This window comes from Ambystoma mexicanum, chromosome 10, assembly GCF_040938575.1.
Source record: "Ambystoma mexicanum isolate Mex_15411 chromosome 10, UKY_AmexF1_1, whole genome shotgun sequence".
Lineage (NCBI taxonomy): Eukaryota > Metazoa > Chordata > Amphibia > Caudata > Ambystomatidae > Ambystoma > Ambystoma mexicanum.
In genome coordinates, this window is record NC_090932.1 from 558,287,671 (window position 1) to 558,310,374 (window position 22,704).

Sequence of the window (22,704 nt, forward strand, 5' to 3'; positions counted from 1 at the left end):
TTTCTCATGGAACATTATTTTGTTCCCCTTTCTTTAAGATTTGGCTGGTGGCAGTGGTATCTACCATTTTTTTCCTACCGTGGTCTATGTAAATAGCATAGGTACTGTTTTAGGCTAAGTTAGCAGCCTCAAACTTAAATACACTGGACCCCATTTATTTTTATTTGGTTCTGGCTGGGTTTATTCACCATTTCTTTTTGTAAGTCTTTTGCGTGTTTTACTCTGCATGCCAAACCAGGTTTGGTTCCTTTGTTCGCCGTCCTTTGTCGGGCTTCTGCACAGAAGCCCTCCTTAGGCGCCTGAGAGTCTGGGTAGACAGGATGTGAGGGAGGGGTTTTAGAACCCCTGCACAGGGTTCCCTTGGAAACCCAAGTCATACTCTTGTTTGATTGGCTAGGTGACTGTCCTGCCAGGACAGCCACCCTGCTGTGTGATTGACAGCCAGGCTGTGTGAATGGGGGAAAACTACATAAAATGTAGGTCTCTGGGACTTGGAAGGCAGAGGTGCCACTGGATCGAGAGAACTGAAAAGAAGCTGAAAGAAGAGGACGACTACCACAACTGAACCTCCCGGTGAAGCCCTGCTGCAGGTCCGAATCTCCAAACTTCGAAGACAGAGAAGATCTGCAAGGAATCTTCTTCCCTTTGAACTGGTGGGACCAACCAGTTCGCCAAACACCAAGCAGGGCCTCCCTCCCCTGGTCAAATTTGCTGTGCACAGCTGCAGTGAACTGGAAAGCCAGGAGGACCGGACCCTGTTTGGGTTTTTTTTTTTTTTTTAAACATGTTTTTATTTAGTTTCTGTTAACATAACAACATATCGAAAAACAAATAGCAAGAAACGAGACCTCCCCCTCACCCCCCGAGCTTCATATCTCAGTCTGTATTCATTGTTCAACGGAAGATCATTTCTCCTTCACGTAAATAAGTCCAATATCCTTATATTGTGAGGGCACCATTGTTCTTTATATTCCTTTTGGAGAAATTCCACTACCTTTCCCCAGTCTTCTCTGAATTTCCCATGATCCCCTTGGATGTTATAAGTTATTAGCTCAAGAGCCAGATGTGACCACACCCTTCGTGACCAATCTATCGCCAATGGTGGGGAATCGTGCTTCCAGTTTTTTGCGATTTCCAGCCATGCTCCTATTAGGAGGCCCATAAAATTTCTTTTTTGGGGGGTGTTTAACGTTTTGTCTTGCGGATCCCAGAAGCCCCCTAGCCATATGTCCTCTCCCAGATGCTCTGTTCCCGGGAACATTCCAATCATTGAGTTTTAATCTCCCCCCAGTATGGGCGTATTTTAGGGCAATCCCACCAGATATGTTTCCAATCTCCCCGCCCACCACATTTCCTCCAACAGATGTTCGGGGAGGCCGCAAACATTGTGTTCAGTCTCTCCGGTGTGTAGTGCCATTGCACCATCATCTTCACCCACATTTCTCTCATTTGGATGGCTCTTGTCAGTTTTGGTATCATGCCCCATAGGTGTTCCCACCTCTCTTTGGAGAGTGCGTAGCCTAGAGGTTTCTCCCATTTTTTCATGTATTGCCAAGTGGTAAGTTCCTTTAGGGTATTAATAAATTTGTACGTAGTGGAAACACATTTTTTAGATCCAGAATGCGTCATGATGTATTTCTCAAAGGGGGTTAAGTCCCTGCTCCTCGGTTCTTTCATGCGTGGAGTGCTGAGCCAGTGATGTATCTGTTCGTACTTGTATCGATCTTTCGGTGTTAAGTTCAGAAGTGTTTTGCATTCTTGGAATGATCTAATCTGTTGGTTCTGTTGCATATCCCCCACCATCTTGCACCCCCCTTCCTCCCATTTGCTGAACGCACCCTTGTCCAATCCTGGGGGGAATTCGGGATTTCCAAACATTGGCATGAACGGGGCGGGGTCCTTGGTTAATGTTTCGTTTGTAGTGGCTGCGTCCCATATCTCCAGTGCCGACTTTATTATTACGCTAATGTTGGTGTTTGCATGTCGGAATCGTTTGTTGAGCCATAACATGTGCCTGGTGGATGTAGCCGCCACCGCCCTGTCCTGTTTTTCCCAAATTTTCTCCCCCTATTCCGTTATCCAATCCCTCATGACCCAGAGTTGGGCCGCTTCGTAGTATTTTTTGAAATGTGGCATGGCGCATCCACCCGCCGTTCTCTGAGCTGTTAATACCACATTTGAAATTCTTGGAGCCTTGTTTTGCCAGACGTACTTGGAGACCGCCTTCCTTAGTGCTTTGAAGAAGGCCTGGGGGGTCTTATCGGGAGCGCCTGGAATAGGTACATTAACTTGGGGAGAATTGTCATTTTCACTGCCGTGATTCTGCCCCACCAGGAGATCGTTAGAGGGTTCCATTTTAACAGGTCCTTCCGGACCCTTTCTAGAGTTTGCGGATAATTGTGGGAGTATAATTTATTTACATGGTCTGTGAGGGTAATTCCTAAATAACTGACGCCCGCGGAGGCAATTTTCAATTGACAGTCTGTAGCCACTGAGCCGATTCTTTCTCCATTCCCGGCCAGTATCAGCACCTCCGATTTTTGCCTATTTATTTTTAATCCTGAAATCTCTCCAAATCGTTCAATTATTCCCATTAGATGTGGGAGGGACTTCTCTGGGTCTCCTAAGGCTACTAACATGTCGTCAGCATAGGCCATCGCCTTATGGGCCTGCACCGCCATCTCTATTCCCTGCACCGCTGACGAGTCCCTTATTCTTGCTAAAAGAGGTTCCAGGTATATGGCGTATAGAAGGGGGGAAAGCGGGCACCCTTGCTTCGTCCCTCTCCGTAGGTGCACTACCTCCGATAACCCACCGTTCACCGCTATTCTCATAGACGGGGAGTTATAATTGGCTTTAACCTTATCTTCTGGAAACCCGGAATAGAAAAGACCACTCGACTCGGTCAAATGCCTTTTCGGCGTCTAGAGCTACCAATGCAGCGGGGGTTTGTTTGATGCCTATCTTTTCAACGAGATGTAGGACTCTTCTAATATTATCTTGAGTCTGGCGGTTTGGTACGAATCCTGACTGGTCTTGGTGGATTATCCTGGGAAGTACTGGGCCCAATCTAGTCGCCAAGATCTTCGTGTACAATTTAGCGTCCAGATTGATTAAGGCTATCGGGCGATATGAGACGGGGAGTTGCTCATCCTTTCCCTTTTTATGGAAGACCAGGAGTTTGGCCTCGTTCATAGACCGTGTCAAATCCCCCTTCTCCCCAAATGTATTAAACAGAGATGTGAATATAGGGGCTAGTATATCCTTATATGTCTTATAATATATGGCGGTGTATCCATCCGGGCCCGGGGCTTTATTGTTCGGGAGGGATTGTATTGCTGCATAAACTTCTTCTATGGTGATGTCCCTATCTAGGGCCTGTCTATCTACTTCCGTCAATCCGGGAAGGTGAGTCCCAGCCAAGAAGGCATCTTGCTGGTCCTCCCTCGGAGAGTCGGAGGAGTATAGCGTCTGGAAGTATCTACCCAGAATTCTTCCTATCTCTACCGTTTGTGTTCTAAGTTGGCCTGATTCCTCTTTTAGGGCTCGTATTGTGTGGGCCTGCTGTTTCCCTCTCAGTTGTCTTGCCAGGAGTCTATCTGCTTTGTTGGCCTTAACATAGTACCAATGTTTCGTGTAGAGTAATGCCCTTTCTGCTCTTTTGGTTCTGAGTGTTTCCAGTTGCCCTTGGACATGTCTCATCGTTCGCATGAGTTTCCTGGTGGGCGTCTGTATCAGCTCAGTCTGAATCGCCCCGATTTGCCTTTCTAGTTCTTTTTCCCACTGGCGGTGCGCCTTCTCTTTCTGAGATTTAAGCGCAATGAGGTGTCCCCTAATGATCGCCTTATGGGCGTCCCACAATGTGTTCATATTCGTTCCGGGGAGATTATTAGTGGCCATGTATTCTAGTATGTGTTCTCTTAACGTCTGGCTCATCACCAGATCTCTAATGATGTCCTCTGGGAGGCGCCAGTTCCATAACCGGTGGCCATGTCTTGACCAGTCAATATCTGCCCACAGCGGACCGTGGTCCGAGAGCGTGATGGGTTCCATCTCGATTCGTTTTATCCTACCCAGAAGCCCGGCCGAGACCCATAGGTAATCTATTCTAGAAGCGGTGCCGTGTACATGTGAGAAATAAGAGAAGGTTTTCTGTGTGGGGTTGCCGTTCCTCCATGCGTCTGTCAGCCCTATACATGTAAATTTCTGCTTCAAATTTTTGGATGGGGTGCCTTGATCTCGCTGTCTGGGTCCCGATCTACCTAATGATGGGTCCCACGCCATGTTGAAATCCCCGCCCACAATGATGTCCCCTTCCGCTAGCTGTTCTATTCTATTCAAGATGTCCCTCAGGTAACCCTCCTGCCCTGTGTTTGGTACGTATACTGTGGCCAAAGTGAGGGGTCTGCCTTCGATCGTTAGGGTTAATATTAGGCATCTTCCCAGTTTGTCTCTCTATGAAGACTTAATCTGTGCATGTAGGGAGTTTTTGATCGCTATAAGGACTCCTGCTTTCTTATCCTGTGCGTTCGCCTGAAATATTTGATTGAAGCCCCTGAGACGCACCTTCTGCTTGTCCCGATCTCTAATATGTGTTTCCTGGAGCATTACTACATCATATGCGCCTTGCCTAATGGAGTGTTCCACTTTTTTTCGCTTAACTGGGTAATTGAGGCCTCTGATGTTGTGTGTCAAGATCTTTATCCCCATTGACGTGTGCGTGATATCAGGCTTATCCTATGCTCCCTTCTCCCGCTCATCATATTTGAGTTATGCTCGGTTTTCCCCCAGTTCCCAATGCCCCTCCTTTCCCCAAAACTTGCGCAAACCCCAACTGGCGCGTTTCCCTCCTCCCTCCCCCTACAGCCCTGAGGATGGCATGATTTCCTATTAGTGCTCAGGTGTGTCGCCTTGTGCCTCATACCCTCTAACATTCCCAGGGAAAACTTTGAAGGGAATCCTAAACCCTTCCACGTGACTTCAGTGACTCCAGGTCTTCACTCCCCTCCCCTCCCGACACCTTTTGTATCTGACTCACATTTCTTGCCTCCATATTCTGGACTTCTTGCGTACTTCCTACTCAAGCTTCCTGCTCAACCAATTCTGCCCTTCGTCGGCTTTATTTCCTTTTGCTAGGGCGCCGCACCCTTTTGTTCATCGTCTTCCACTCCCCCCTGATCTTCCTCGGGAGTGGGGACGATCCGTTTGCCTGTGGGGGGTCGTCATCCTGCTCCTGTAGATTTAGGATAGTCAGACCTTCTTCTTTCGTTGTTATCCTCTTTTGCACGCCATCCCAGAAGTATAGTAGACCAAATGGTGAGTTCTTTTGTGATTTGGGCCATGTCCCTTCTTTTCTGGAGTGTTGATAATGCGATATCCTGATAAAATTGTACCTCCTCTCCATTCATCCGGATATGGTCCATTGCCCTGGTCTTTTGTAGTATCTGCTCCTTCTGTGCGTACCGAGTGAGAGCCACCACTACGTCCCGGGGGCGGTTGCCTTGAGTTTTTGTTCTCCTTGGGCCCACTCTATGAATTCGATCGATCTGTATTTCTTCTTCCCCCTGCAGGTCGAGGATGTCAAGGAAGACTTGTTGCACCGCCGATTTGAGATCTTTGTCCTCGACCGACTCTGGCATGTTTTTGATCCTGATGTTGGACCTGCGCAATCTATTTTCTAAATCTTCGCATTGAACCTCCAGATTATGCGTCAGACGAGTCAGTTGTTCCTGCAATTCTGCCACTTGTTGGGATTCTTCCTCCATGTTCTGCACCACCCTCTCCAGGGTATCCGTCCTCTCACCCAGTCCATCAACCTCTGTTCTTAATTCCTGGAGGGCTGATTTGAATTCGTTCTTCATGGTATCCAGATGCATATTCATGGAATCCATAAATTGCAGCTGAAATTCCCCAAACCATGCTTTCAGGTCCTCCTTCGTGGCCATCTCGCCGTGGGGAACGTCTGTTTCCTGGGCGCCTCTCGATGTCTTGTGCAGTGCGGCCTTGTCCGGGTTCGCCTTGTCCCCCCCCAAAGGTGGACCAGATTCTGGTCCTGCTTCTGCGTATGGGACGAGGGGGCCGTCTGTTTGAGCTTCCCTCTTGTCTGTGACATCTGGGTCGTTGCGGTTTTACGCTGTCGGGTTGCCTCGAGTTAGATTAAGTCGCTTGCCGTGTGGGCTTAGATTATGTGGGGAAGGCTCTCTCCCCGCTTCCTTTCGGTAGTATCCTAGGCTGTTGAGTCGGCCGACCCCTGTAGTTGGGGGGGGGGAAGCGGTGTAGGCCTGACCGCGGGCCCAAGAGCAGTACGGGAGCTTCTCGAAAGTTCGTGACTCACCCGCTGGGGCCGGCGATCCTTCACACTGTTGGCTGGTCCTCGCCCCTGACCGGCTGCTTCTAGCGGCGAGAGGTACCCTCTGTCCCGATTGCCCGCCTCTACTCCAATCGCGGTGTATAGGCCGCGCGGGCGCGCAACCTGGCCCGAGCCCTTGACTGCGCCTCCGCACCGTGGAGGGCGTCGCTGCTATGTTTTCCCGCTCGCGTCCGGGGTCCGCTCTTCCCCGGGTCTTGCTTGCGGGATGCGTCGCTGATTCTGCCGGCGCCCCGGGTCCATAAGCCGTCGCCAACGGCAAATGTGTTGGTGGGGGTGGTTCGGGCGGCGCCTTCCGAGGTTGTGCCGGTGGAGTTCTCAGCGGTAGGCCTCCCGCGTCTTGTTGTGCTCGCCCTCGGTGTGATGCGCCCGGGGGGGCCTGGGTGGGGGGCCGCTCGGCTCCTGCGTCCATGAGGGCCTGCGAGTTCTTCAGGGGGGGCCAAATTCAACCCTCATGTGAGTCGGATGCTTCCTGCTGCTACTGTGGCGCGCGAGGGGAGACGGAGCTCAGCTCACGCACGTCCTCCCTCCACGGCGGCCATCTTGAAGTCCTTCCCCTGTTTGGGTTTTAAGGAGCGCACCTTTTATTCGTTGCTTTGCTCTGCTGCTGGTTTCTTCCCTGGGCAGTGCAGGACCCTCCAGTCTTCCTCCTTCGTATCAGTCTGACAGTCGCTTCAGGAACCGTGAGCCTGCAGGATCTGCCAGGAACTTCTGACTCAGCTACAGCATTCTTCTTCTAAGGTACTGTTCAAACCCAGTTGTTTGTTCTGTCCGACCACAGTGAATGTGTTTTAAATCTTTCACCAATCCGAGGGCTTGTCCTTCTCTACTCTTTTAAGTAACTTTCTTCTGACCAACTTCGTTTCTAACCCTTGGCAAAGACTTAACCGCGAACTACTCTGAACTGTGTGATCCTCTGCAAAGACTCTGAACCATTAACCTTGGCACAGGCCTATTGATTTGAATCATCATTGTACCAAGCCTTTTCTAGATTGCTCTGACTACTTACTTATTTGTGCCGCTTAATTTTTGTATAACCTTGTCTTTCCCTCTCTTTTTAAATTGCTGTAGTGCCATTTTGCTCACACTTCATTTTGAGCTTAGCTTGTCCAGAATTAATTGGGTGTTGTGTAGTATATTAAGATTGTGATTTTTCTGCTGCTTTATTAGTGATCTGTTTTACAAATGAATGTGTAAATAAATGTATATTATTTTACTCAGAAACCTTGAGTCAGTGTTTGTTTGAACCATAGCAATTGCTGTCCTTTGTGTAACTTCTGATAGTGCTCTCTTTACTATTGAGATAAGTCTGGCTGCTCAGCCATTGCTACCACTTTACTGTGGTAAAAGTGGTAGTTCCGAAGGTGAAATTGTACTTGCACTTGTAGTCTTAATTGTGTGTGGTGTTCGGAAAGGGTACTGCAAATGATTCTGCCTAACAGAAAGTATTTGATGCTTTTGTAAAACCGCGTTTTTCAGGCATAATTAAGATCAAGAAAATAAAAACCAGGGATTTCCGAACCTTGCGGCACACGCAGAACCATGGGGTGTATTTCTTGGAAAAACAGAGACCAGCCACAGCACACAATCGGTTTTAAAATAAGAAGGAAAAAAGTCCAGAAAGACACAGTAGTCCCATATTGCAAAACACATAAATGGCTGCCAGGAAAAAGTCAAAACTCATGGAATGGGCTGATGAATCAGAACTAATGTATGGCTGGGCATGGGTAAGAAAGCGTCTGAGCGAGAGTTCAGATGAAGAGGAAGAGGCCATCACTGTACGTGAGGAAGAAAGGGCAACACCAAAGAAAAGAGGCAAGGGGAGCAAAATACCAGCCACAGCACAGAAACAGACAGTGACAGAGCCTAGAGGGAAGAACAACAACCTAGGTAAAAAAAAAAAAGCTTTTATGGCTGAAATGTTGGATGAATGTGCTAACACGTATTTGGTACAGCAAGAATCAGTAGTAAATGCCAAATTTGACAGATTAGAACCAATTATGACAGAGTTGGGGGGAAAAACAGCTGCAATTCACAGGAGCGGAGGTACCAGTGGAACAATGGCCCAGTGGGGAAGGGCCTCTAAATGCATTGGTAGGCCCCAATCCCAGAAGTAGATGGCAGGACCTAGCAATATAGTGCCCTTGACAATAACCCCATAGATAGAAGGGGGGTACCAGCACCTGACAACAGTAGCATGGGCACGGCAGCAGCACAAGACCAGAGCAAACACACATTTAGTAGAGAAACTGAAAGCACTGGAGAGCGATATTTTAAACAAGTTCAACAGGTCTCTGGCATGCAACATTGAGCAAGCGGTCAAAGAGACCATTTGGAAGAGGGGGTATATGGAAATATTTTCATTACTCGAAGCACAACAAAAGAGTTATGATGTTTTTAGGGATCCCAAAAAGATTGAGGAAACAATCCTAGCAAGAAAAGCACATTTGGAACACAATTGGGATAATTGGTTGAAGGCATTTGCTATATTGGCAACAGTGATATTAGGAAAAACCCGAGATGAAGGGGCAGAATTAATTGCCTATATAGACAAAATCAGAGAGTTGAAGGAGGCTTTTGGGGGGAAGCCTGGCTCACCCATGACAAGAGTTTTAGGTGGCACATGTCTGAAAGTTTTGAGATAGAATGGGATGAGGTCCAGAATGATTTATACGTGATGAGGGAAAAGGCACCATGTTGCGGTGATAAGAGCTCAGCACAGGTTAAGACATCCCAGGCAAGTTACAATAAAAGCAGCGAGCCCGATAATCAAAACAAGGGTGACCAGCCCTTTTGCGAAAGAAGCAGACATTGGGGGCTAGGTACAAAACTCGCAGCCACAGCAACAGCAAGCCACAAAACACCAACAAGAACAACGTTACTTGCTAGAAATTCGAGAAAGGGTACTGTGATTGGGGCACGGAGTGTGGGTACAAGCACGTAAGTACAAAATGTGGGGAAGAACATGCCAGCAGTGGGCACACCCAATTACCTAACAGGGGGCCCAAGAAAGAAGAACAATAAGCTGAGGGACAAGGTCAGGTTGACACCAGAGAGAACCCCAATTAAGGTCGGGGGTTTGCGGCAATATTAGCGGCCTACCCAGACAAAAACATCAGCCAGATAATAGAAAAAGGTTTCCAGAAGGGTTTCAGCATCCCATTTGGGAGCAAAGGATCCTTGAAAATACCATAAAACCTGAAATCAGCAAGGGAAAACCCCATGATAATTAGGAAGAAAATTCTGAAAGAACTAGAACTATGCAGAATTGGGGGACACAGGCAGGAAATGCCTTTCAAAGAATACATCTGATCTCTGCCGGGGCTGGTGCCCAAGAAAGAACAAGGGCAAATGAGAATGATACATTTATTCTACTCCCAGGGACAGTCTGTAAATGATGGGATTCCAGATACAGAAACTGCAGTGACATACACTAATTTTCAGGAGGCACTGAGAATAGTCAAGAAATGTTGGAAGGGGGCATTAATGGCTAAACAGGATATCGAGTCAGCGTTTAGACTCCTACCAGTACATTCAAACTCTCAACCGTGGCTGGGTTTCACATTTGAAGAAAAATGTTATGATATGATGATATGATATGGCATTTATAACGCACCTATACACAAGTGTTTCAAGGCGTGACGAGGCAAGGGAGGGGGAACAGAGGGAAGACAGAGACAACGATCTTACTAGGCCAGGTGACATTGAGATCCCAAAGTGCAGGGAGGGGTAAGGGGAAAAATTGCGGGGGGAAGGGGTGGGGCAAGTGCATTGCATAGGATAAACAGCAGATGAATAAGCCAATAAATAAATAAATAAAAGTGTGGTCAGCTGGTGGCAAGTGCAGGGGAAAGTGCAGACAACGGCTGGAGGGATACTGAAACAGTCCCTGAGTGCAAGGGTTGCCAGGGGGCAGTGCAGGTGTGCAACTCACAGGTAGGGGACCTGGGCCCCAGATCAGAGGGTAGCCAGGTAACCAGTGCAGCTTCAGGTTCTGCCAGGAGATCAGCAGGGGAGAGGAGGAGAGAAAGCAGAAGCAAAGAGGAAGGTCTTGAGGTGCTTCCAGAACCGAAGATGGTTCTCAATTTTCAGAGAGGTAAGGAGGCTGTTCCAGAGGGAGGCCCCAGCAGAAGAAAGAGATCTACCACCAACTTGTTGCTTGGAGAAGCGACTGACCCTGAGGGAATTGGAGGCGGATGAGTGGAGAGCTCAAGAAGGAAGATATTTAGGAAGAGAGAGTTGAAGGTATTGATGCCCCAGGACCCAGAAGGCCTTGTGGACAATGCAGAGGGTTTTCAACTTAATCGTCGCCACCACTGGGAGCCAGTGCAGGGATTTCAGTCCTGGAGAGATATGATCCCTGGGCTTGAGGCCAAGGACAGGTCACACAGTCCTGTTTTGGATGAGTTGTAGAGGGCAGAGGGTGGAGGCAGGAAGATTTAGAAAGAGGCTGTTGCAGTAGTCCAGCCTAGAGAGAACTACAGCTCTGGAGACAATGAGCTTCTGGGTGAAGGAGAGGAAAGGAAGAATACCTCTGAGGAGGTGCAGCTGGTAGTATGACTTCTTCGAGACTGAGAGATGTGAGGACAAATGCCTAAAAATGGGATGCGCAATATCATGCGCCCTATTTGAGAAATCCAGCTCCTTTTTTCAATGGGCATTCTTAAAACAATTACCAGAGGCACAGGTAGTGCACTACCTATATGATTACATGCTGATAGGTCACTCAGAGACAAGGGAATGACAAAACATATTGACAGTAATGATGGAATGGGCAGCACAGTGGGGAATACCATTGGCATAAGAAAAAACGAGCAACCCGCAATATCATGCGCCCTATTTGAGAAATTCAGCTCCTTTTTTTCAATGGGCATTCTTAAAACAATTACCAGAGGCACAGGTAGTGCACTACCTGTATGATTACATGCTAATAGGTCACTCAGAGACAAGGGAATGACAAAACATATTGACAGTAATGATGGAATGGGCAGCACAGTGGGGAATACCATTGGCATAAGAACAAACGAGCAACCCAGCGACAAACATAATTTTCTTAGTTATAAAATAGACTCTACAGTAGGAGAGTGCAGGATACCGAGCAAAAAGATAGAGGAATTACGGGGAAAAATCAGAACTTTGAGAGGAAAGAACAAAGGCATGGTTAGAGAAATACAATCATTGGCAGGAAGCCTACATTTTGCAGCCAGGGTGATCTCACAGGGCAACACATTCACAGGAAGTTTGGAGCTAAGGACAAAAGGCTGCCATACGCCCCATTTACACACAAGACTGGGGGAAGAGGTTAAAAGGGATTTACTGATATGGAAAGTCGTCCTTGCAAAATTCAACGGTACAGCAATATGGCGCCTGCCATTGAACACGGTCAATAAGAGGGTACTTTTCACCGATGCTGCAGGCAGTAAAGATTTTGGGGCAATTCTGGGTGTATCATGGTTCACTGGGGACTGGCCAGACACTTGGCATACAACATGCTGGACAAGGAATATTACGCTGCTGGAGATACTACCGATCTGGCTGGCATTGCACATCTGGGGTGACCAGTTGGCAAACCCAGAGATAATCGCCTGGTCAGATAACATGGCAGTAGTGGGGATTATTAACAGAAGAACAACCAACTGCCAGCTGGTGTTAAAAATGTTAAGAGCACTGACCAAGATTACACTGAACAGAAAGATTGTGGTACGAGCGAAACACATCGCTGGAAAAGATAATAACACTGCAGATGCATTGTATCGGTTTCAGTGGAGCAAATTTCGCCAAATGGCCCCAAATACCCAGAAAGATATGACGGAAGTTCCAAAGGACTGCTGGGAAATTCTGGCAGACATATAAGTGCAACATCTACACCAATGCCGAACGGCCGGGGCCAGGATGCAAAACCAACAACAGCACACACCTCAGATACGGGTGGCAGCAGGAGCTCACTTCTGGTGAAAACCACAGACTCTGCAACAGGCTTGCTTTTAGACTTGGCCAAGAAGGCTCTGGCAACCAAAACCACTGCACAATATAGTAAGTGGGCTTCATTACGAGTTAGCTGGTCCGGAAAGAACGGTGGTGGTAAATCCGCCGCCACCATTCTTTCGGGACCAGCTGATTAAGAGTCCTGCAGGCGGGAGGTGTCACACCCGCAGGTCTGACCTGGCGGGTTTAACACCACCCGCCTGCAGGCGGACATGGAAACACCGGCATCATTACAGCATAGTGCCGGTGTTTCCACTTCCCCATTCCCATGGAGACCTATGGGAATTCCGCCTCTGGAATTACCAGCTCACCGGGGTTGTAATGCCCCGGTGATTCGGGCAATCACGGAGGCGGAATGGTAATAGAGTCCGGCGGTAACCTGTCAGAATTTACGGCACGGTTGCCGCTGGACTCGTAATGAGGCCCAGTGTCTGAAAACGGTGCTAAATGTAACAGGTTTAACACATGTAGAGTTAATAACAACAAAAGATATCAACACGTTTATGGAGTGGGCTTACAGACAAGGGGTAAAGAAGGAATGGGCAAAAAGGCATCTGACAGCAGTAGCATATTTTGCCAAGATCCAGGGAGGGTCAGACCCTACCCGCATTGCATTAATATCATACGCTTTGAAGGGTTGGGGGAAAATAGAGGGGCCCCAAAAGTATAAAAGGCACCCATTGGATTTCCCAAAATTAATAGTGCTAACAGGGCTATTAGACACAATATGCTCCCACCCATACGAGGCACTACTGTTTAAAACTGCATTTACCCTAGCATATTTTGGAGCTTTCAGGGTGAGCAAGCTCATAGCGTCGAGCACGAAAGCCAGCAATGGTTTGGGAATATTGGATATAAAGGTAAGAGCGGCTAGCGTCACCATTGAAGTCTAGACATCCAAGACAGGATGCAAAAGGGAAATAAATATTTACTGTATAGGGTATGTTACCAACTGCCCGTTGTGTACCACCAATGAATACAACGGCCAACGCCCACTAGTGGGGGTCAGTTCCTGATTCATAGGGACTCCTCTGCTTTAAGCCAGTTCAAATTTAAAGCAGTGCTCATGAAAGCCATAGGTAAGGCCGGGTGGGGCACCAAAGAATATGGCACCCACTCATTCCGAATAGGTGCAGTGCCAACAGCCTGGTAAGGGAGGCTGGGGGCACAACAAGTAAAAGCAATAGGGGATAGAAATCAGAATGTTACAGATGGTACACAAGGCTGGAGCTAATTTGATTTTTCTTCACGAACAGATCGCAACGCCCCCCTCAAATTGGCATGGATAATAGGCCATTCGTTCGTATTCAGAACAGGGAGATGGTCAGAGGAAACAAAAGAAAAAAACAGCTTTTCGAAACACCATCATGTCATAGTGAGGTTTCGGGGGTTTAAATTTGCCAGGCACTCACAACAGGTTAGCTGACCTTGTGGCTTTTAGGGAGCGCCCCGGAATTTCTAATTATACATCTGGGGGCAATGACTTGGTGGCAATAAGTAGATAACAAAACAGTTATTGGCAGACACATGCTCTTCCCTAGCAGGCATAGCCCAAAACTGGAAAGAAACTGACATTTTTTAATCAGCAATGCTGCCCAAAAAAAACATGGTTGGGGGCAAACTCTTATAAGGCCATTGATATAGCAAGAAAGAAATTAAACAGAGGGATAGAGAAATTCTGCACAAGCCGGGGGATTCATTTTTATTAAACATAGTGCAATATCCCTGGCAAACCCAGAACTTTTTCACAAGGACGGGATCCATCTATCTGAAAAAGGAATGGAACATTTTTACAGAGAAATAATAGACAACCTGGCGGAAAGAGGATGTAGGTAATACATTTTTGGGGGGAACCTGCAAGGCCGGTAACCCATCCAGGTGTGGCGGCATAGGTGAGGGGTCGCAACCCTGGTTCTGGTACCCAAAAGTGTACATTTTGAATTATTATGATGATTATGATGATTGTGTATTATTACGTGATGTGCAATAAAAACCACAGCCTTTTATTGGCAACACTTACACAATGCGTTTGTGGTCTCTGGGAGGAAGATGGGGGACAGTCACCAACCTCATGGGTCCACAGGTTATAACTTATAAGATGGTGAGGCCAAGGCATCAGAGCCGTGTGAATGAGGTCTGATTAAGTCTGTGGCCCTGCCGTATCTGCAGAGCTTTTCATGTGTGAATTTTTCTTCATCAGGGTCACTTATTGAAGTTTTCTCATTTTCATATTTCTGTTTTCTTCCTCCTCGGAGTTTCAGAAAAGAGGAGTTATTTTTATATGAGCATGCGTGTGGCCAGAGTAGTTGAGGAATGCAGGCTCAATGAGACAGTTTAATAGCGGGGAGATTAGCACAAAGGTTAGCAGGTCGAGCCAGAACAATGGGCGCCGGCAGTCCAAGGAGGTGCCAATACCACCACTTCAGCACATTATATGTACAATGCATAAAGCAGCAGAACGCATAGGTGTTTACAAGAAAGAAACAGTTACTCACTGCATGGACTAATGCACTTCTGCTCCAAAGTCCCGTTTCCTCTATTTTTCTATGGGTGTCCCTGACAAGGGACAGTGCTTGATCAATTTTCACTGCTTCCCCTTTAAATTACAAGTGCGCAAGGACACATCCATGACCACAACCTGATGGCTCCTCCCCATCTCAGTCCCCCTTTTTCGCGGACAGGACGCAATGTTTTTAACTGCATTAGTCATTTTAGGGAGATGCAGGGAGGGTCATCTGGAGGAAAGGAGCGTCTGGTCTAGGAGTACACTGGTCACTATTATTATAATTGTTCTTTTATAACGTGCTTAATACCAGAGATTGGTTTCGAAGCGCGGGATCTGGATTCAAGACTATTTTCCCCTGCGTTGTCTTGCTTCCAAGACAAATGTGTTGCCCTTGCCCCCAAGATATCCCCCCTCACCATTGGTGATTAACGTTGCCTTGCTCCTATGTGCTGTCCTCTTTCCTCCTTACTGCATGGGTGATTGATTACAATGCACCACCCTATTTAGGAGGCAATAAGAAATTACTATCATAACCATAAAGGCTTGTCAGAACCACAAGCTCAATGGCAGCATCTACTATCGAGCTGAACTGAAAACAATGGGGGTCATTACAAGTTTGCCGGTCCGGGAACTACGGTACCGGTAAGCTTGCCAGTACCGTAGTTTCTGGACCGGCATACTACGAGATATGCTTGCGGGTTCCATTACGGCCACCAGGTCTGTCCTGGCAGCTGTACCGGCACCCGCAAGTAGAGCATGTCCAAAGCACCGGCACCATTCTCAATGGTGCCGGTGCATCCGACCTCCTCATTTCCATTGAGCCCTATGGGGCTCAAATGGGAATGGGGAGTTATGCATTCTGGCGCCCGCAAATGGGCAATTACCGGACCCGGCTGGGCCGCAATGACCCGGTAATTGCCCATTCGCGGCTGCCGGAAAAAATTGCAAGTTTGGCGGCAGCCTGCAAGTTTTACCGGCAAGGCTACTGCCAAACTTGTAATGAGGCCCAATGTTTGCAAATTTTCTGAGGCCTCTGCCCGCATAGTGGCTTTGCTGATCATATTCCAAGAGACATGCCTTTGAAAGGCAAATGAATTGCTTTCTCTAGCTGTGTGCACATTAATCCCACCCGGGTCAACTTTTTTGGGGACTTTATAATCTTAATCAATTTCAGCCACCATCCATCTGGCAGTGAATGGTGGTTGCTTGACTTCCTGGCGAGGATCTCCTGAAGATGACAAACAACGTATCCATTTTCCTGAAATCTTTGGTTTTAGTCATATAACGTGTCAGTGCTCTTTAGACATGTATGTCACATGCCCTGGATGCATACTTGAGCAATGGTCGATTATGCATATGAATTGTGTGACTGAAAGTTAGTGTCATGTGGAGGGATGTGGGTAAACTTAGATCACTGCCGAGACTGGATATTTCCAGACGATTCAGAATCAGGCGATCAGAAAAGCAGGTGCATCTGAGTCAATGGTGGAGCAGTGTACAGGTGGAGAAGACTTAGCGATACTGCTTGAAAAGCTGAGCAAGGCATCTTTCCAGGGATAGTCAAGGCCATCGTGTGTGTTATCTTAAGATTCGGTTTCTTTCTCGTCAAGACTGTTTAATCTACAAATGTCTGGGTGTGGTGGGTGGGAGCAGGTTGCTAATAGAAGGTTACTGTCTGTTTGTTCTATACAGCATTGCAAGGCAATAAAATGTCCCTGTCCTTTGTTACTCTTGAAAAATATAATGTGTGAGCTTCGTTTCCCCAACAAGTGATAGTCACACACGTTGGAGCAGTCACTCTTGTCAGTCTCATTGACCCTATTCATTTTCACGGGTTGTCACACTTAGAAATATCAATTTTTCAGAAAAAATAAACGTTTGGTTCAAAAAGTTCAAATCTCACTGCCGGGACTGGAGATATCTGTATGATGTTATTAGATAATGGCATATATACACTAATGGTAAAGGGGAGTAAACTACTTTCCTTAGAAGAGATGGCCCTCTTGCATTATATGGACCACAGGAAAGTCATAAAATATGTGAAATAAACAGTAAATAACCTAAAGAGCAGATTGGCAATTGGTTATCATTAGAATGCGTAAAAACCCCAACTGTCTGGCTATTTTCCCATGTCACAACAGTGATTAGGAACATTTGGTTTTATTAATTTTCTTTGCAACCCTTTTTACCCTCTTCCTGACTATGGACTTCCTTACAGAGGCATGTCCACCATGGTTGTGATCCCTCCTGCAGCTGCTGCCCTGGTGGCGGTCCAGTAACCCTCCCAGGCAACGCGTCCTGGCTCGTTTACATGGACATGTGGATCTATCACCCCTGGCATGACCACCAGATTCCCGACATCCAGCACCTGTATGGGAGTGTGGGGGGAGGGGGGGGTTAAGTATGAAAGAGAAAGAGAGAGAGGGTGAGAGAGATTGAGAATCCAAATCCAAAATCTTTATTTTGAAGAAATATAGCCTCATAAAAGAAGCAAACACATCATTCAAGTAAAACACATAATAAAACACTGCACACAGAACTATTGATATTATAAATTATATTATTAAATACCATTTATGTTAACAGAGCTTGTATAACAACATCCACAAAATAATGGCAACATTTCACATAAACAGTCTATAGTAAAAGCAAAATCTATGCATTTTCCACAAAAATGTACTATCAACCATATTATAATAAAATATTAGTGAACGTATCTGTGTATTAAAATGCTTTCAACAAACCTACTTTCATCAGATTCAAAATTACGTGTCAGTGTCAATGAGACTTAAGCAGATGCCATTAGAGGTATACCATTTTCAACACTGTAATTCGAAAGAGGATTCCTTTTCTACCTCTCCATTTAGAGCAATGGTGGATAAGGGTAAGGTGTTTGTCCTCATTTTCACCTGTGTGGCTCAAGGACTAGGTTTGACAAACCATTCCAGTAAAACAACTTAATTAGGGCGCTGCTGTAATGAGACATAATGTTGTTCCGAGGATTTTGCCTAAATATCTGGGACTACATCAGCAGGAAAAAGGAGGAGTCCTAAGCCAGTTGTTAAAGGGCCATCCCATTCCGTCCCATCTTTCAATCCCATCACGCAAAGGTCATCCTCAAATGGGAAGGGTGTGAATGCATTGGGGAATACTGCTCCCTGTGGACTGCATTATGTTTTATCACCAAGCTGGTGTCCTCTATTTCCCTCATCTGCAGTGCATCCTTTAAGACAGTGGAGTAACTTTGCTGAAAATCTCGGGGGGACATGACATCCGAAGAAAAGGTGCCACAGCCAAATGAATGGGGACAAAATGGTGTGCCATGAAAGTTGGGGGGACAAACACCCCTGTCCCCCCTAAAATTACACCCATGCTTTAAGATGGGGTTTATCCCCAAACACCTTAAACCATCTCCACACTCCTCAACAAGCTCACCCGAAAACATCTCAGACTCTTACAACCTTCCATCCTATTTATAATCTCACAATCTAAGGCTAAGGGGGACAGGAGAATTGCTCTGGGGCAATGCGTTTGTCTTGCAAGCAAGACAACGCAGAGCAACACAGTCCCGTGCTTTTCCGGTATTGAGCGCATTATAAAAGCTACTGCACAAATGCTATTCCGCAAATCATCCAGTCTTTGCATATTATCAATCAGGTTTCATGCCTGTGAGAAGAATAGAAACCTCACTCATCTTCATGAGAAAAGAAATCCTCAAAGCATTTAATGACTACGACTCCTCAAAACCTTTTTTAATAGAACTCTCCATGGTTTATGATACCATGGTGATGCAATCAACATCAATTACCTCAAAGACCCCATGGCATCAAAGGCACAGTCCCTGACTGAGCAAAGATTACACCACCCATGTGAAAATGGGAGATTTCAGATCAATTTCACTGCACGCAGGCTGGAGGTTGCCCAGTGTTCCTGCCTGTACTTGAGGCCATATAATGTGTACATTGGATCCCTTGTGACCGTTCAGTTTGCACCTAGATTCAAGTCATGGGCTGACACTGTCTAAATCGCTGCTTTCTTGACCAGAAATGTGACAAGATCTCGAACTGCCTTTGGATGGTCCAAAAATGTCTCACTACTAACAACCTGCACTTAACTTCCTTAGAAAGGTCAACTCTTGTGTTAGTTTCAACCAACCCTAAACCTTGCCCATTCAGCTGGCCTGTTTCCCTTTGACCACCTCCAGTACATGTATATGCATACTCAGCACCTAAATCTCTCTATCCCACCAAATTAACAACATCACAAAAAGCCCACTTCAAGTTACATATTCTGTGGAATATCAACTCATACCTAGAGATGGCCCAAAAGGTTCAGCTGACCAGAGTTTTTATATTATCTAGCATAGACTATTGCACCTCTATGTACCTAGTCCCCACCAATCATGAAACTCAACAATGTAGGTATACTCAAAACCGAACCACACAACATATTTTAGACTTCCATTGCAAGAGTCCATCTCTCCAGAACTCAAAGCCCTTCATTGTACTTTCTAATTAATAAACCTGAGCAAAACATTTTTTTGGAACGCAATAGTATGAAGAACATTATTTTCAAGATACTTAACTAATTAAATGTATGAGCTACCGTAATACAACTTTTCAATTACACCACACAGTGGATGTTGGGGAGTGCATCCCACACCGAAGGCTAAATAGCCTTGGTCCTGTTCTCTTCAGTTACATTGGGTGCTTGACACAGAGGCATGAATCAGCGGGTTTGCACCCCACTCACACATATTCAAGAATCAAAGAGGATTGTCTTGAAGACGTATTGATTACATAACAATACAAGTAGAAGCAGTGTCCACTCATCTTCAATATTTTTGTTAATCATCTAAACTTCCCGTCACTATTCAAAATCAGACTGTTTAAGTTTATTTTCAAAGTGTTGGTGTGGCTTATACTTTTATAAGGCTAATGATATGTTTTCTAACATCTGTTATTCCCCAGTTTAGCCTTGTAACAGTGCATTATTTAAATAAACTGTCTTTCTGATCGTGAGTGTAATGACCGTCCCGATTGATTGGACACCTATTGTGTGATGTGTACATGTATAGACAATTTGACTTATTTGTAGTATACTTAGCTTAATGTGTCTGTCTTGTGAATAAATAAATATTAGTTTTATATGCATCTGGCTGGACAAGTGATGAGTTGGAAGAACTACGCATGCTTATATCTGAGTGCAGCTTGCTGTGAGGGACTGGTTTGATCGTGACGCCTCCCTTTGTGACTCCCAGAGGTTGGATGGAGTGGGATTCTAGAGGCTTGCCCCCACTAAGGAACAGTATTCCTCAATCAGGGGCCTCTAAAACCCCACTATCAGGTGCCTCCAAAAACCCAGAACAGGGTTGTTTAAAGCCAGAGTTACCAAACAGGAATAACAGTAAAGATCCCTTTATGCTATGCACAAGCAGTACCTTAGCAGGAGCGCACTGCATTTACCAATACACAGTAGTCTCTGACCGTATCTGATATTTTGAGCGAGGAAGCAAGGTAACTATGATACTTGAGGTCAGAAAGACAAAGGGGGTAATTCATAGATTTCAGCGCAGAGGCAGCGCACGTGAGCAGTGCACAGAGGGAGCGTGCGCCAGCGTGCGCCAGCCGTGTGCGCTAAACAGCATTCTGGCACACCACGTATTCATGGAATTACCAAGCCATTTTGAGCGCTGGCGCAGAGAACATTCCGCAGCGCCGCTTACGCCCCCAAGTACGCCCCTTGCGCAAGGAAAAGGCATTGAAATCCCCAATGTAGCGCAAAGCGCCGCGCTAACCCTGCACCAGCTTACAGGGCCGATACACTGTAATCGCATGAAAATATTACGCGCACCCCGTTCACGGCAGCCAAATGCGTGAAAATGTACTAGCGCTCTCCTCGGAATACGTGTACCCCGCTTGTGCCAGGTAAATTACGTAGAAAAAGCACCCCCCTGTGGCGTGGGCATGCCCAGGGTGGATGGGCTGCCTGCGGGGCATGGGGAGGGTGAGTGGGCTGCCTGTGGGGCATGCGCAGGGTGGATGGGTGCCTGTGTGTTTTTCGGGGGTGCGTGGGGAGTTTTACACGCGATAGGCCTTGGGCGAGCGGGGTACGTGTATTTGGGGGGTACGCGGGAAGTTTCACACGCGATACTCCAGGCGAGAGCGGGGTATGTGTATTTGGGGTGTTCGCTGGGATTTTCACATGCAATATGCCTTGGGTGAGTGGGGTACGTGTATTTGGGGGTATGCAGTAAGTTTCACACGCGATACTCCAGGCGGGAGTGGTGTACGTGTATTTGGGGGGTGCACGGGGAGTTTCACACACGATAGGACTTGTGCGAGTGGGGTACGTGTATTTTGGGGGTGCGCGGGAAGTTTCACACGCGATACTCCAGGCAAGAGCGGGGTACGTGTATTTGGGGGGTACGCGGGGAGTCCCACACGCGATACTCCAGGCGAGAGCGGGGTACGTATATTTCTGGGGTGCGCGGGGAGTTTCACATGCGATAAGCCGTGGGCGAGCGGGCTATGTGTATTTGGGGGGTGCGCGGGGAGTTTCACATGTGAAAGGTCCTGTGCGAGCGGGGTATGTGTATTTGGGGTGTACACGGGGAGTTTCACACGCGATAGGACTTGTGCAAGTGGGGTACGTGTATTTTGGGGGTGCGCGGGAAGTTTCACACGCGATACTCCAGGCAAGAGCGGGGTACGTGTATTTGGGGGGTACGCAGGGAGTCCCACACGCGATACTCCAGGCGAGAGCGGGGTACGTATATTTCTGGGGTGCGCGGGGAGTTTCACATGCGATAAGCCTTGGGCGAGCGGGCTACGTGTATTTGGGGGGTACGCGGGGAGTTTCACATGTGAAAGGCCCTGTGCGAGCGGGGTATGTGTATTTGGGGTGTACGCGGGGAGTTTCACACGCGATAGGCCCTGTGGGAGCGGGGTACGTGTATTTGGTGGTTACGCAGGGAGTTTCACACGCGATAGGCCCTGTGTGAGCAGGGTACATGTATTTGGGGGGTACGCAGGGAGTTTCACACGCGATAGGCCCTGTGCGAGCGGGGTACGTGTATTTGGGGGGTGCGTGGGGAGTTTCACACATGATACTCCAGGTGAGAGCGGGGAACATGTATTTGGGGTGTATGTGGGGAGTTTCACACGCTACTTGGCATCGTGGGCCCTCCCGGGTGTGCGTTTCCCCCCCTCCCCATGCCCTGCAGGCAGCCCACACCACAGGGGACTACCCTACAACCCTCACCATGCCCTGCAGGCAGCTCAAATGGCACCAGGCACTTGTGAGCACACTTGTGAGCCCCGACTCATGTCCCCCACCCATCCACCCAACCCCAGTGACGGGCACCTGCCAACAGGCCCCAACTCATGTCCCCCTGCTCACCCACCCACCCACCCAGCAGTGACAGGCACCTGCCAGCAGGCCCTGACTCATGTCCCCCCACCCACTCACCCACCCACCATTGACGGGCACCTGCCAGCAAGCCTCGACTCATGTCCCCCCACCCACTAACCCACCAAACATTGATGGGCACATGCCAGCAGGCGCCGACTCATGTCCCCCCACCCACCATTGACGGGCACCTGCCAGCAGGCCCCGACTCATGTCCACCTGCACCCCAGCCCACCCAGCAGTGACAGGTACCTGCCAGCAGGCCCCGACTCATGTGCCCCCACCCGACACGTCATCACACTCCATACCCATGCACCTTATGGCCACCCAACTCCCACCCCAGTCCAAACACCCCACATTGAATTCCCAAAGTCATGATAGAAAATACATAACCAGCATGCCCATCAATACATGTGCCCCAGACCCACACAATGGT

The 22,704-nt window shown here is 47.6% G+C and overlaps 1 protein-coding gene and 1 long non-coding RNA gene across 2 annotated transcripts in view; one reads left to right on the plus strand and one right to left on the minus strand.

Annotated features, from left to right (window-relative positions):
* LOC138491567 (allantoinase, mitochondrial-like) overlaps positions 1-22,704 on the minus strand; it is a 2,117,278-nt gene that overhangs the window by 1,276,999 nt on the left and 817,575 nt on the right. The window contains exon 3 of the mRNA XM_069618137.1: positions 17,075-17,226. Coding sequence (XP_069474238.1) covers positions 17,075-17,226 — 152 coding nt within the window. The remainder of the gene's footprint in view (positions 1-17,074; positions 17,227-22,704) is intronic.
* LOC138491568 (uncharacterized) overlaps positions 1-22,704 on the plus strand; it is a 159,368-nt gene that overhangs the window by 61,419 nt on the left and 75,245 nt on the right. The gene's annotated exons all lie outside the window — the stretch shown is intronic.